The 15,139-nt window shown below is 40.3% G+C and overlaps 1 protein-coding gene across 5 annotated transcripts in view; it reads left to right on the top strand.

The window, feature by feature from the left end:
- Positions 1 to 15,139, top strand: part of LOC123771019 (microtubule-associated protein futsch) — a 50,560-nt gene that overhangs the window by 15,825 nt on the left and 19,596 nt on the right. For all 5 annotated transcript variants that reach the window (XM_045763236.2, XM_045763235.2, XM_045763237.2 and 2 more), the window contains exons 2-4: positions 5,789 to 6,003; positions 7,374 to 7,572; positions 9,990 to 10,088. In XM_045763236.2, the coding sequence (XP_045619192.2) occupies positions 5,980 to 6,003; positions 7,374 to 7,572; positions 9,990 to 10,088 (322 nt within the window). In that variant the 5' untranslated portion in view covers positions 5,789 to 5,979. The remainder of the gene's footprint in view (positions 1 to 5,788; positions 6,004 to 7,373; positions 7,573 to 9,989; positions 10,089 to 15,139) is intronic.

The raw sequence follows: 15,139 nt of genomic DNA, 5'->3' as shown, positions 1-15,139 counted from the left end.
ACATATACATATCGGCCTACTGCTTCGTCCATATCTGTTACAATCCCTTGAAAGCAAAAGAAAATGTGAATTGTAAACATTACATTAATGACCCCCAAAATATAGGATGGTTTAGGCAGGGTGACTGCGTTAAATATATATGGCATATGAGTATCTTGTGCATGGAAATACAATGAAACACATGTTTACAACGAGAAAATGATAGTGCAGACAATTTATTGCATACTAATACATATTAATAATAATAATAATTATAACAATATTTTATTATGCAAGTGTACATACATGTTATACATAAGCAGTAGAGAATATGAAGATAAGAGTTAGTTTAGTTCATTTTTTTATGCAGAAGTACAAAAGTATGCAGAGCATTTCGGGTGTAGTGTCAAAATAATTAAGTAGATAATGTATGTGCCATACCCCATATTGCTTACTTATGTGTGTGGTAACCCATATTGCATGCTAATGTATGAGTGGTATGCTATATTATGTTCTAATATCATATTATCTTCTAATATCTAATCCCATATTATCTTCTAATCACTCAGCAAAACTCTGCTATCAGAGCTATAACAAACTTTATCTTCAGACAACACAGTTCTGTTTTAGTCCCTTAACATGCTACACATTCACTCACTCCACACATTCTCATATACTATTTACATAAACAAAACCTTGTTCATAAATGCTAATCTTGATCTGAAACTTTTCCTTGATAGGTATAATAGAACCCTTGAGCACCACACCAGAAATTAATATATTTTTGATATTCTCAGTCAGACTGACTGTGCAAACACCCCATACAAATAAAAGGGCCCAGTCTTTGAAACTCACTCCCTGATAAATTAAAAATTGTCCAACCCATGCCCTGTTCAAAAGTAAAACCAAAAAGTACCTAATTTCATCCTCATAGATTCCTACCTTGTGCTTCAAACTCACACTGTATCTTGTACTACCCACTTCCCCAATATTAGTACTTAAGACATATCCTTACCTGTGTAATCACCTGTCAACTTATATTGTAGTTATTTGTTGATAAAAAAAAACTTGCTTCAATGTACCTTTTCATCTTGCCTGATATGTTAGATTAAGGACCCGCCCGAAATGCTGTGTGTGTGAAATGCTGTGGCTTTGTATGAATGTAAAAATATGAATCTTATGTAATCTCACAAGCCATTGTACCTTGCAAATAAATTATTATTATTATTATTATTATTATTATTATTATTAGAGTATTATTATTATTGTTATTATTATAATGTGTGGCAACCCATATTCTGTGGTAATATATGTGAAATGCCCCATATTACCGGCAAATAATGTGGTATCCCATATTGCCTGCTAATATATTTGGTAACTGATTTTGCACGCTAATCTCCGTGGTGCCAACCCAGTCTGTATTTTAATCCCCCTCAACTCTTATCATTAATTCCGGTAAGCTGTGGTTTCCGTGGTACCGGTGCATTCCCGTCTGAGTGTTGTGTAAACCCAACTGGATCACAAATACTCAAATAGGACCAACATATACCGTTTTGTGATGGTCCAGCTTCGGTCCAGAACGCTTCATTGAACCGATTGATTAACACCGGCCAAAAACAATACAGTATTTGTTTACTTGTAGTAATTTTTGGCCTTCAGCATATCTTCTCGAATGGGGTAGACTTGTGAACATTGCACTACGGTCAAAATAGTGTAACGCATGGGTAGACTCATGAATATTGCATTCTGGCCGAAATACTATAATGATTGGCTCTGCTAATGAACATAAAATTCCGGTTCTAACATTAGAATCCAACAACTTTCCCAAGCCTACTTGATGGGGTTCTTGGAGTTCTACTCCCCAAGCCCGGCCAAAGGCCAGACTTGACTTGTGAGAGGTTGGTCCACCAGGCTGTTGCTTGGAGCGGCCAAGCAACATATCCACAACAGCCCGGTTGGTCCGGCACACCTTGGAGAAAACTATCTAGTTTCCTCTTGAAGATGTCCACGGTTGTTCCGGCAATATTTCTTATAGTCGCTGGGAGGACGTTGCACAGCCGCGGGCCTCTGATGTTTATACAGTGTTCTCTGATTGTGCCTATGGCACCTCTGCTCTTCACTGGTTCTATTCAGCATTTTCTTCCATATCGTTCACTCCAGTATGTTGTTATTTTACTGTGTAGATTTGGGACCTGGCCCTCCAGTATTTTCCGCGTGTATATTATTTGATATCTCTCTCGTCTCCTTTCTAGTGAGTACATTTGGAGAGCTTTGAGACGATCCCAGTAATTTAGGTGCTTTATCGCGTCTATGTATGCCGTATATGTTCTCTGTATTACCTCCATTTCAGCAATATCTCCTGCTTTGAAGAGGGAAGTCAGTACTGAACAGTACTCAAAACATGACAGTACAAGTGATTTGTATAGTATAACCATTGTGATGGGATCCCTGGATTTTAAAGTTTTCGTAATCCATCCTATCATTTTTATGGCTGACGCAATATTTGCTTGGTTATGCTCCACTAAACGTTAGGTCGTCAGACATCATTATTCCCAAAACTTTTACATGCTGCTTTCCTACTATGGGCAAATTTGATTGTGTTTTATTCCCTGTATTATGTTTAAGGTTCTCATTTTTACCGTACCTGAGTACCTGGAATTTATCGAATAACATGATAAACATCATGTTATTTTTTGTTGCCCAGTCGAAAACTTCATTAATATCTGCTTGAAGTTTTTTTTGTTGGTCCAAGATATATGGCATGAAGCAATGGTGCTGAGCCAGCCCGTCCTCTTTGAGTGTTCACAACGTCATTTAACTGATGTACTAAATTGCCAGAACCTATCCTAACCGAGGGCCCACGAATAGAAAACGGGACCGCGTGAATTTTACTATGATATTGAGTACATCAATTTTTGGCCTTAGGGGATTTATACGTCAGAATAATGTGTAGAACAGCTAGGACACTTGTAGGATTTAAAAAAATAGTAGCTGTGTTAATGCTTTTAACATTAGATTACAGAAGTCTAGGCTATATTAAGAGGGTCGTCACTTTTTTTAAATGAAGAAAACGCATATTCGTGTTTACTACGCAGTGGAGATTTACATTTAGTTTACCCTTAAACAATTTTATCAGGTACATATGCTTACAAATATTATTTATTGTAAATTAATTACATTTATTGAATTTAATCTAAATATTTATTTACTTTGTATTACTTTTCAAAGTATATATATTTAAAAGAAATATAATTGTAATTAATTTGTAAAATAATATTTATTTATATAGTTTTCTAGAGTTAATTAATTTCTGTGAAATAATATTATTATGTTCTTGGTTTGACCAGTATTAGCAAGAAAGACTACAGCGTAAGTATATTAATGTATGAGATCAAGTTAGGGTTTTAAGGTAGGAATATTATTTAGGTACTAAATTATTGATTGTATGTGAGCGAGTTTCAGCGTATTACGATTTGTAGTGTTTGTTCCATGGTTACTGAGCCTTCGAAAATTTGTAATAGTTTAACGGGGATCATGTAATAGTGTCGTAATTGTTAATTTTTATCGTACACCAAAATGTATAAATATAATACAATACAGATGTAGTGAAAGATTTATACAGTCCAACATATTCACGGGGAACTTAAATAACCAAATTCGTGTCAGAATATCGTGTCTTATTGCTCCATTATTATATCCAGTGCCTTCACATCTATGATTATCGTTTATTCCCTCTTATGTTGCCGACCTTCATATGTCGGTTATCCTTTGAGCTTTGACAATCCGCCGGCTTTCTTGTCTTCATCGTGGCCGCCCCTCGGGTGAATTCAGGTAAATGTGGGGTGATTGTAACTTTTACACCCCCCTGTCTGGATAAAGGGGGGAGGGAATCAAATTATGAAACAAGCTCACCTTATGTGTAAACTACTTGGCTCCCAGACTGTACTTGTGGTCGTTTACAAACACGTTGTTGATCTCCGGGGTGCCACTTACAGCTAGCTACTTAAACTATGTAACTAGCTAATTAAAACTGTGTAACTTGTTTAGCTAATTGAATTTTTGAGTTCAGGACCAGAGCCCATTATGTGCCTCTGTAAACTTGACCACTACCACCCGCGGGATGGCTATGGGGGTCCTCTGGCGCCCGCGGGATTGCTATGGGGGTGTCTTGGCGCCCGCGGGATGGTTATGGGAGTGCATATTAAATAAACTAAACCGCCCTGGATGCCAGCAGTCGCCCTCGGGTCGTACAGTGCTGTAAGGCGCCCTGTTATGTCTGGAAATTTTTAAATTAAAAATAAAAATGTTGAAAATACAGCTACAATAAATTTAAAGAAAAATCTCCCAGTAAAACTTTTACATTCACAATGTCGTATTTCAGACTTGACAAGCCATAAATTGTTTACATGGGTGGGTACAAGTGAACATTATCCACCTCCAGTTAATAGGCACATTAGTTTTCCTTCCCAACTCCGGTTAAGGCTTACCCCTATTAGTTTTCCTTGGGACACGACCTAACAACCGGTTAACAGTTCCCAATTGCTGCTGGGTGAACAAAGGCGAATAGTTAAGGTTTTGGGGTAGTCGGTCTTCCCTGACAAAGGCTCGAATTAATCCAGATGCCTGCATTTAATCCGCAACACCTTTACATCAATAAATTTGATTGTCATATTCATTTACACTATTAATCTCTTGCCTATTAATCCTTTACTATTAATCCATGTAGTCGTGGCTTATAGCATTAATCAATTTGATTTCGTGCTGTAAATTTAGTACTATACAAGTTGCAAACGTGTTAAAAGGGATTCACACCTGAACTTCCAAGCGGGGTCGGGAGGTCTTCAGTATCATGCTACCATAACGTTTTCTCTTGGTGATAACCTCTTTTCCGGTCAGCTGTGTGATAAACGTATAAACGTTGTACAATGGAGGCATAATGTGGGTGTTGATGTATTATACAAGCACAGGTACATAATATAAAAGAAAGTGGAAGTGTGTGTCTGTACCGTACTTTGATAAATTCATACCGTACCTGCGTGTGACCTATGCATATGTTTAAACAGTACAGTAAAATATAAATGTAGATTAGGCTGTGTGTAAAATTTTTGTATGCATGTATTTGTGGAATGTGAATGTTGCGTGATTTTTGGTTGAATGTTGTACGATTGGAGTGAGTTGTTGTTGGCGCGATTAACTGGGCTGGACCTGGCTTCAACATGCTGTTACACAAGTAGTTATGAACCTGTACATCTTCTCAATCTTCGGCGGCGTTGTTTACATTTTCTTTATTAAATAATATAAATATAAAGATCATTTACATTTATCAGTATCTATATCTGTAAACAATTTACCAGTATCGAAACTTCCCAATCAACATGCTATATAGAGCCTCCTAGTGCTTTGGAGCTCTCAAACTGTTTAATAAATGTAAAAGTCGCCAAAGATTGAGAAGATGTACCGGTTCATAAGTACTTGCGCAAGTAACGTCCATGCAGAGCCTGGATTCACAAAGCGATTACGCGAGTACTTAAGAACCTATATACATCTTTCCTCAATCGTTGGCAACTTTGTTGACACGTACTTAACTAATTAACAGTTTGAGTCCCGAAGCGCTTGGAGGCAGTTCATAACAATATTATTTGATTTTGGACGTTTTGATCCTCGTAAACCGTTTTAATTAATGTAAACAAAGCCGCCGAAGATTTGAAAAGATGTACAGGTTCCAGCATGTTTGGCTAACTTGTTGACAAATACGGCAGGTTGTTGAGCACCTGCGTAACTGATTGTTGTGTCCTATGGTTTCTCGCAGTGAGGAGCGCGTGGCAACGTGGTCTGGCTGACCTCTCCGACCAGGGAGGAGACGACGGCTCTTCATAGATACTTGACAGGTGATCGCTGACGACGACGGCGGCGGCACCCGTCCTGCCTGAAGGAAGGACTTTGGACGGCGGCCTGTACCCCATTAAGGTCGAAGGCCATACCTAAGACAGAGGATTCGCAATGGGTGATCTTCAATACAAACTGGTATGTTGTATAAGCGATACACACGCACACAGTGTACCTATTTGTCATTTAAGGTCTTTTATGGGAGTATTGGGTTAGAATTCTTCAGTTGCCAACTTTGTTAAACTACAAAGTCGTAAAGTTTCCACTTAGTTTAATTGGTCATTTATACGAATGAGTCGACAATTAAAGGTAAGGCATATTGGTCACATCAGTAGAGATGTGATGTTGACTGGAAATGCTATGAGTGTTAATGTCATAGCAAGAATGTAAAAAAACCCATTGATATGTACTCTCACAAACCCAATGTACATGTACCTTGTATATAAATGAATTAAATAAATGTGGAGAGTGAGATCAGATGCCAAGTGAGAGGTGTAGACTCGTTATAGTGAGGCAGGTATTAAACGGGCTAAATGGTTTCTTTGCATTATTTAACTACCTAGTAAATAGGGTTTAATATTTAGCACAAACTAATTTCATGATTTTTTTTACACCATTAAGCTAATTAATGGAATGTGCACCCATGTACATGATAATGTCGTACCTATTGTTAATTAATATATCCTTTATAAATTTTGTCTCTGGGATAGCTTCCAGCAGGAATAATATATAGGTGGGATATGCTTAGCACTAATTATACAGTTGACATTTGCTAGCTATGGGCATTTGCCTTTCGGTCTATAGGTTTCGAGTATTGACCATTGGTAAAGTCCACTGTGGCAAGGAAGGTTTAGCTAGCACACTATAAATGTATTTATTTCCCAAATGGTGTAAAAGACGGTATTTAAAAGGCTAGAGGGCCTTGGGTGAATTTGATAAGTCTTGTTAAATCGACATTTCTATAGTAAACATGACCTTAATAACTTCACTTGTCCTATAACTTTGACAGCCAGAAACACACCAGCAAAAAAAAAAGGAAATGGTGAAAAGTTTGTGTTGTACACCTTGTTAATGATTTTGCTCCTAAAACAATATTGCAATATTAAATTTGTTGGACTTAACCCAGACAGTCAAATGTCTGCTTTTTCTTCTTTCTGAACTGTTATTATATGTAGTTTAAAGCTACAGAATTTAATATGCATCTTTAAATATTAAGTACCACTTTAGAAAACTGTCATTTGCCAAATTTCTTTAATCACTCGATATTAGCATCATTTTTGCAAAGAATAAAGTGCACTTACCTGAAAAGTGGAACTTAATTTATTCATATTAATGAAGCTGTACGTGCCATTAATACTGGCATAAAATGTCAAAATACTCTACCTACAAAGTAACCATTTGTATTTTGATCCTTTTGTGTTAATTCCTCGAAGATGAATATTCTAGGTTCATAAAGATTGGGTAATTATTTTTAGCCCTCTGACATGCTATTCCTGCTACATCTCTAGCACTGCAGTGCCAGGGTGGGCGACACGGATGGGGTGGAACGGGCACTGGAAGAGGGGGCTCAAGCAGCACTCCCAGACGACGCCATGTCCCGCGAGCCCCTGCATCATGCTTGTGCTGGTGGCCATGTCGAAGTGGCGAAGCTGCTGCTCGCTCATGGCTCCAACCCTAACAGTGTTAGTAGGCATGGCGGCGATGCAGGTCAGTAGTTTGTCTCTAAACCCCCTTCCCTCCACCTCTTTGTGGTTTCTCACTCCCCCCTCCTCCCCTCTTTGTGGTTTGCCTCTCCTTCTTCCCACCCCTCTTACCCCTCACCCCTTTCAGGAGTTTGCCCCTCCTCCCCCACCCCTCTTGGTGGTTTGCCTCTTCTCCCCCCCTCCCCACTCCTGTGGTTTGCTTTGCTTCCCCCCCCACTCCTGTGGTTAAATTGCCTCATCCATCTCCACTCCTGTGGTTTGCCTCTTTCACCCCCTCTTTACTCCTGTGGTTTGCATTTTCGCTCCCCCCCTCCTCCTGTGACTTGCCTCTTACCCCCCCCCCCTTCCTTCTCGTGTGGTTTAATTGCCTCTCCCCCCCCCCCCCCTCACTCGCGGGGTTTGTCTTTCTCCCTCCCCCTTTCCCATCCACTCGTGTTGTTTGCCTCTTCCCCCCCCCATCCCCTCTCGTGTGGTTTGCCTCTTCCCCCCCCCTACCCTTTTGTGTGGTTTGCCTCTTCCCCCCCCCCTACCCTCTTGTGTGGTTTGCCCCTTCCCCCCCCCTCATCCCCTCTCGTGTGGTTTGCCCCTTCCCACCCCCCCATCCCCTCTCGTGTGGTTTGCCCCTTCCCCCCCCCCCATCCCCTCTCGTGTGGTTTGCCTCTTTCCCCATCCCCTCTCGTGTGGTTTGCCTCTTCCCCCCCCCCATCCCCTCTCGTGTGGTTTGCCTCTTCCCCCCCCCCCATCCCCTCTCGTGTGGTTTGCCTCTCCCCCCCCCATCCCATCCCATCTCATCTCGTGTGGTTTGCCTCTTCCCCCCCCCATCCCCTCTCGTGTGGTTTGCCTCCCCCCCCCCATCCCATCTCATCTCGTGTTGTTTGCCTCTTACCCCACCCCTCCCCTCTCGTGTTGTTTGCCTCCTTCCCCCCCCCCATCCCCTCTTGTGTGGTTTGCCTCTTCCCCCCCCCCCCTACCCTCTTGTGTGGTTTGCCTCTTCCCCCCCCCTACCCTCTTGTGTGGTTTGCCTCTTCCCCCCCCCCATCCCCTCTCGTGTGGTTTGCCCCTCCCCTCCCCATCCCCTCTCGTGTGGTTTGCCTCTTTCCCCATCCCCTCTCGTGTGGTTTGCCTCTTCCCCCCCCCCCCATCCCCTCTCGTGTGGTTTGCCTCCCCCCCCCCATCCCCTCTCGTGTGGTTTGCCTCTCCCCCCCCCCCATCCCATCCCATCTCATCTCGTGTGGTTTGCCTCTTCCCCCCCCCATCCCCTCTCGTGTGGTTTGCCTCCCCCCCCCCCCATCCCATCTCATCTCGTGTGGTTTGCCTCTTCCCCCCCATCCCCTCTCGTGTGGTTTGCCTCTCCCCCCCCATCCCATCTCATCTCGTGTGGTTTGCCTCCCCCCCCATCCCATCTCATCTCGTGTGGTTTGCCTCTTCCCCCCCCCATCCCCTCTTGTGTGGTTTGCCTCTTCCCCTCCCCCTACCCTCTTGTGTGGTTTGCCTCTTCCCCCCCCCCCCATCCCCTCTCGTGTGGTTTGCCTCTTCCCCCCCTCCCCTCTCGTGTGGTTTGCCTCTTCCTCCCCTCCCCTCTCGTGTGGTTTGTCTCTCCCCCCCCCCCCCCCCCCATCCCCTCGTGTGGTTTGCCTCTTCCGTGTCCCCCCTCCCCCACTCCTGTGATTTGCCTCTTCCCACTTTGTGTGCACGCGGGCAAAGTGATATGACAGTCTGTAGTAGTAAATGGTTCATCTGAACTGTCTTCTTTACTGTGGAGACTTTGACCTAGGCATATAGATCCTGCTCCCTTGGTCTTGGCAGCATCGTTGGGTTGCCACCATTTTTCAAGCAACTCGTAAAGTCATATCCGTGGGTGTTGCATGAAATAGAGATGGTGATAAACCAATAGATGTGCGTTTCTCATGATTACCCAAGGGAAAAATAACTTATTTCTAAGGTACAAGAGGCGTTCTCTGAATTTATCGGAAATTCCATAGTTTCCCATCTTCAGTTAATGTTTGCACAAGTACCTAAACAAATTGTTGATCATTTTTCATACGGATTAGGTCCACTGGAAGAATAAGTTGCCCGCTCACCAGGCACCTTTTCTAAATATTTTGTTGATGTTTGAATGGGTTTACTTAGTTTGATGCTTTATTATATATTTAATATTTTATTTAGGAATTGAATTTAGGAATTTGAATCGGTGTTCCAGATATTAAATTGCCACAAATGTTTGCTAACCAGTTGATATAAACAAATATTTGTATATTTAGAATAAATGCTGATGCGCTTGCCTGTAAATAGTTTTGAATTCTAAATAAAATCTCTCATTCGGTATTCTTCACTGTTCTTGATTTCTGAACTTTATGTTCACACCCTCCCCCCTCCCCCTCACTATATTTCATTGTCGCCACTGAATATTTTCCCCTACAGGAGCAACACCTGTCCATCTGGCAGCTGAGGGGGGTTACAGTCGTGTGCTGAGGGTGCTACTGGCTGCCGGGGCTGATGCTGATGTCTTTGATTACAATGGTAAGGCTGCGACAGTTCAGTTTTTGTATGTGTGACAAAATGGTTTCAAAGTACCCTCATTTTATGAGGGTGGGTTGTGTTTTCAGCTTTTTCAAACACTCCCTTCCCCAGCAATTCCTGCTTTTCTCAATGTTCCCAACACATGAAAATTAAAACTAAAACTACTGCTATGTTTTATTTTACATAGCTAAATGCCTAAGTGAGCAGATGCAGGAACAAACAATTCATGTACGTACAGTATACATGTAAAAACATGAATTACACAATGACTTGTATTTACACTCAATGCAAGTTATTTCCTATAGTTGGAGATGGGAATATTATACTTTGGCTTATCAAGTCTCTCCGAGGCCAGGGATGGGGAACCTTTTCACACTAAATCCATATTTTTCGCTTAGTGAAGACTAAATAAGGCTGCATTTTAAAAGTAGGATAGCGATGGTGGCTTATTGCCAATACTGTATTTATTTATTTACTTATGCATATACAAGAAGGTACATTGGGAATGTGAGGATACATAATATGGTAATTAGTCTTGTAAAGCCACTTTTATTTTATGTAACTTCTGTGTCCTCCCTGGCTATCTATTGGATCTTTATTTTACTTCTAAATTGTTACTATTTTATTGTATCTGCTCTTATTCTTGTGTTTTGCTTTATCGTGTATCTTGTATCGTGATCCCTCTGCATCTCTATGCACACTGATATTGATCCTGATCAAAATCTTCTGTCTCATATCTATACCAACCAGCACATTGATCATCATTATTGTAAGTATTTCACAGCACACCAGGCTAAAAACAAACTCCAAAATAGCACCTATCTATCAGTTTATAACCAAAATGTTAGATCACTTGGTAAACATTTTGACGATTTAAATGCACTACTCACAGCACTAGGTACTAACCTATCGTTCATTATTTTAACAGAAACTTGGCTAAATAAAGACTATACCCAACTCTACAACTTAGCTGGTTATAAAGCCATTCATAACTGTAGGCCTAATAAAAAAGGTGGTGGCACAGCTATATATTACAGAGATACATTTATCTGCAACAGTGTTGTTAGTGACAGAGATGACTACTGTGAATATACTTTTGCTCAGTTTACAATTAAATCCCTTAAATCCTCTTTGACTATTGGAGCCATCTATAGATTTCCTAATACTAACATAGCTTCTTTCTCAGACAACCTAAGGAATCTTATTATAAACAACAATCTCAACAAAAACCACATCATTCTGGGAGGAGACTTTAATATTGACCTGGGTCAACAAAACTGCTCTCAAGTTGACTATTTCCTTAACAGCATGAACTCCTGTATGCTAATCCCCACTATCACCAAACCTACCCGAGTCACTCAAACATCAGCCACTACCTTGGACCACATATGGACAAACATAACAGCTCCCCTTGTATCTGGTATAATCTACGACAGAACAACTGACCACTATCCTACCTTTCTCATAGCGAACATGGACATAACACCACCAAAAAGCAAGAAATTTTCATTTAGGCTACACAGTGAATCAGCTTTAGACAATCTTACAGAGGCACTTCACAATATTAACTGGGATTCTGAATTCAATAATACCCATGATATAAATTCATTAGCTAACCTCTTCCTCTCCAAAACTCTAAGCCTCTACAACCTTCATTGTCCCCTTCTTACAAAGCAAGTAACTGACAAAAGATTAAACAATCCATGGCTCACAAATGGCATTCTCAACTCAATCAACAAGAAACATGAATATGAAAAGAAAGTTAGGATTGGCCTAGTTTCAAAGGAAGTAGCTAAAAGGTACTCATCAATGCTTACCAGTATCATAAGAAAGGCAAAACTTGCATATTATGTGAATAGATTCAATGAAGCAAAAGGCAACATGAAAAACACTTGGAAAACTATCTCTAGTATCCTAGGAACTAAACACTCACATAACCAAATAAAACTCTACAAGGATGGGGATATACCGTCAACTGATTTAGAAATGGCAAATGAATTTAATAGTTTCTTTTCATCGGTTGGTGCTAATCTTGCCAGTAAAATCCCACAGACTCAGACACATATTAACACATATCTCTCAGGCAGCTATCCAAACTCTCTTCTCCTTTCACCAATCAGCCCGGCAGATGTTGTGTCCATCATACACTCTCTAAAAACCAAGGCAGGGAACACCAGTGAAATTCCGTCCATTGTGTACAAGAGAGCCTCCCATGCCCTTGCCCCACCCATAGCACTACTGTTCAACAAATCTATAGAGTGTCACACCTTCCCTGATATCCTCAAAAAAGCAAGAGTAACGCCAGTCCATAAAGGAGGCAATCCGGCGGACATAAACAATTATAGACCAATATCAAATCTACCCATTCTATCAAAAATATTTGAAAAAATTATTTACAAACAGCTCTATTCCTACCTCGTAAAATTCGACATACTCAGCCCCTGCCAGTTTGGCTTCCGGTCCCAAAAGAGTACCAATGATGCAATCATTAGTCTCCTTGACATTATCTACTCAGCCCTTGACAAAAATGAGTTTCCGATTGGACTCTTCATTGACCTAAGAAAAGCCTTTGATACTGTTAATCACAACTACCTCTTATTTAAACTCCAGCATTATGGAATCCGAGGCCTTGCCCTTGACTACATCCGATCCTATCTTAGTGACAGACACCAATATGTAACCATCAATGATAAAACTTCTTCCACTCTACCAATTACCGTTGGAGTGCCACAGGGCAGCATCTTAGGACCTCTTCTATTTCTTATATATATAAACGATCTGCCTAATGTCTCTAATATTCTCAAACCTATATTGTTTGCTGACGATACTACCCTTATCTACTCAAACCTCAACCCACATACACTAAATAATGTTGTGAATAATGAATTAAAAAAAGTCCACTTATGGATGTCAACGAACAAACTAACATTAAACATCGAAAAGACTTACTACATCTTATTTGGAAGCAAATCATCAAATGCAATTCAGCTACAGATAGACAACATTAACATCAGTAATAAAAATGATGGCAAGTTTCTTGGCCTATTCCTAGACAAGAGACTCAACTTCAGCACCCACATTCAACACATAACTAAGAAAGTCTCTAAGACAGTTGGTATACTCTCCAAAATCAGATATTATGTTCCTAACTCTGCTCTCCTCTCACTATATTATGCACTAATCTACCCCTATCTTAATTATGGTATCTGTGCATGGGGGTCTACCACTGCAAACCACCTTAAGCCCATCATCACACAGCAAAAATCTGCTATCAGAATAATAACTAACTCTGCTTTCAGACAACACTCAGCTCCCTTGTTTAAATCTCTAAACTTGCTAAATATTAACTCCCTCCACACATTCTCTTGTGTCAACTACATTTACAAAACCCTGTTCTTAAATGCAAACCATGCTCTGAAACTCTCCCTGGACAGATGTAATAGGACCCATTATCACCACACCAGAAATAAATATCTCTTTGATATCCCCAGGGTCAAACTTAATCTGTGTAAACACTCTATGCAAATTAAGGGACCTAGTCTATGGAACTCACTCCCTAGTGAATTGAAAAACTGTAAAACTTTTGCCTTATTTAAAAGCAAAACCAAAAAGTACCTAACTTCATCTATTTAGTTTCCTACACTGAGCTTTAAATTTGCTCTGTACCTAGTGGTACCCAATCTCCTAATTTTTATGTAATATCAAACAACCTTATCATTGTGTTCATTGCTGTCTTCTTTTATGTGCTAGCCATATGCTGTATTGTGACTACCAATTTTTGTCAACTACCATTCAAGCTGTCATTGCAATCAATCTTATATTGTTTCTGCTGCATTGTGCCTACCAATTTGTTGTCAACTACCATTTTAAGCTGTCATTGCAATCAATCATAGCTACCTATGTGCTTTAATATACTGTACCTATAATTTTCTCTCATCTTTTTTTTTTTCATTCCATGTAATCTGTTATCATTTTTTTGTCTATAAATTTTGCAAGTATTTACCTCCTTAAAATTTTCTTAGATTAAGGACCTGCCCGAAACGCTGCGCGTGCTAGTGGCTTTACAAGACTGTAATTACCATAATTGTATCCTCACATTCCTTATGTACATTCTTGTATATGCATAAATAAATAAATAAATAAAACTAGTACGCGCAGCGTTTCGGGCAGGTTCTTATGCTTGTAAGAAAACATGCTTGTACAGTACCTTTAAACATGCTCTTTATAGCATGAAGAGTGCTTCTGAATTGAAGAGTACTTCAGCAAGACTTGCAACATCACCAGCATAATCATTATTATAAATATTTTAGTAATGTTTGAAATAAAATTCTGCTGCAATGTACCTTGTAATTACTCGTTAGATTAAGAATCTGCCCGACACGCTATGTATGTTAGTGGCTTTGCAAGACTATAAAAACACCAATGTTATGTACTCTTGAAACCCAGTGTACCCTCTTGTACATAAATAATGTTTTGACTAAACATGACAGGTTTTCAATTGCATTGCCTTAATCATGTTATGCAAGGTTTTACTAGTATTTCACGTGGATTATGAAATGCTTTCAAAGACTGTACTGGGCAGCATGAAAGGCCACCCCCTAAGGCTGTAGGTTCCCAACCAATCAGACCTTTCCCAGGGTGCAACCTGCTACAGCTACTTAGCTTCAAGGTACTGTACCTATATACTGGTAGGTGAACAGAGGCATGAAGTGAAAGGTAATTTTCCTGGTAGTGTCCTGCCAAGGAAGTAAACACCGACCCCTATTGTGAATAAAATACTGTATGTAGACTACTGTTCATTTGAACATTTTTCTTGGCCATGTACCTAATGCCTTTACTCTCCTAGTAGTAAAAGAGTATCAAGGAATTGGGCAACTATTGTAGGTTGCATTCTCTAGAGGGTTATTGGCGCCGGAAAGCCTCGATAAGCCAAACGGGCTTCCTGTCTCCTAACAATAATGGAAACTAATAGGTTGACATTACTGAAGTCCTGAAAGTATACACAACTATAATAGGTCAGGAAATACGATGACTGGTCTCGTGTCCAGACT

This window comes from Procambarus clarkii, chromosome 65, assembly GCF_040958095.1.
Source record: "Procambarus clarkii isolate CNS0578487 chromosome 65, FALCON_Pclarkii_2.0, whole genome shotgun sequence".
NCBI lineage: Eukaryota > Metazoa > Arthropoda > Malacostraca > Decapoda > Cambaridae > Procambarus > Procambarus clarkii.
Note: the sequence above shows the minus strand (reverse complement) of the source record. Positions and strands in the feature narration are given on the sequence as shown.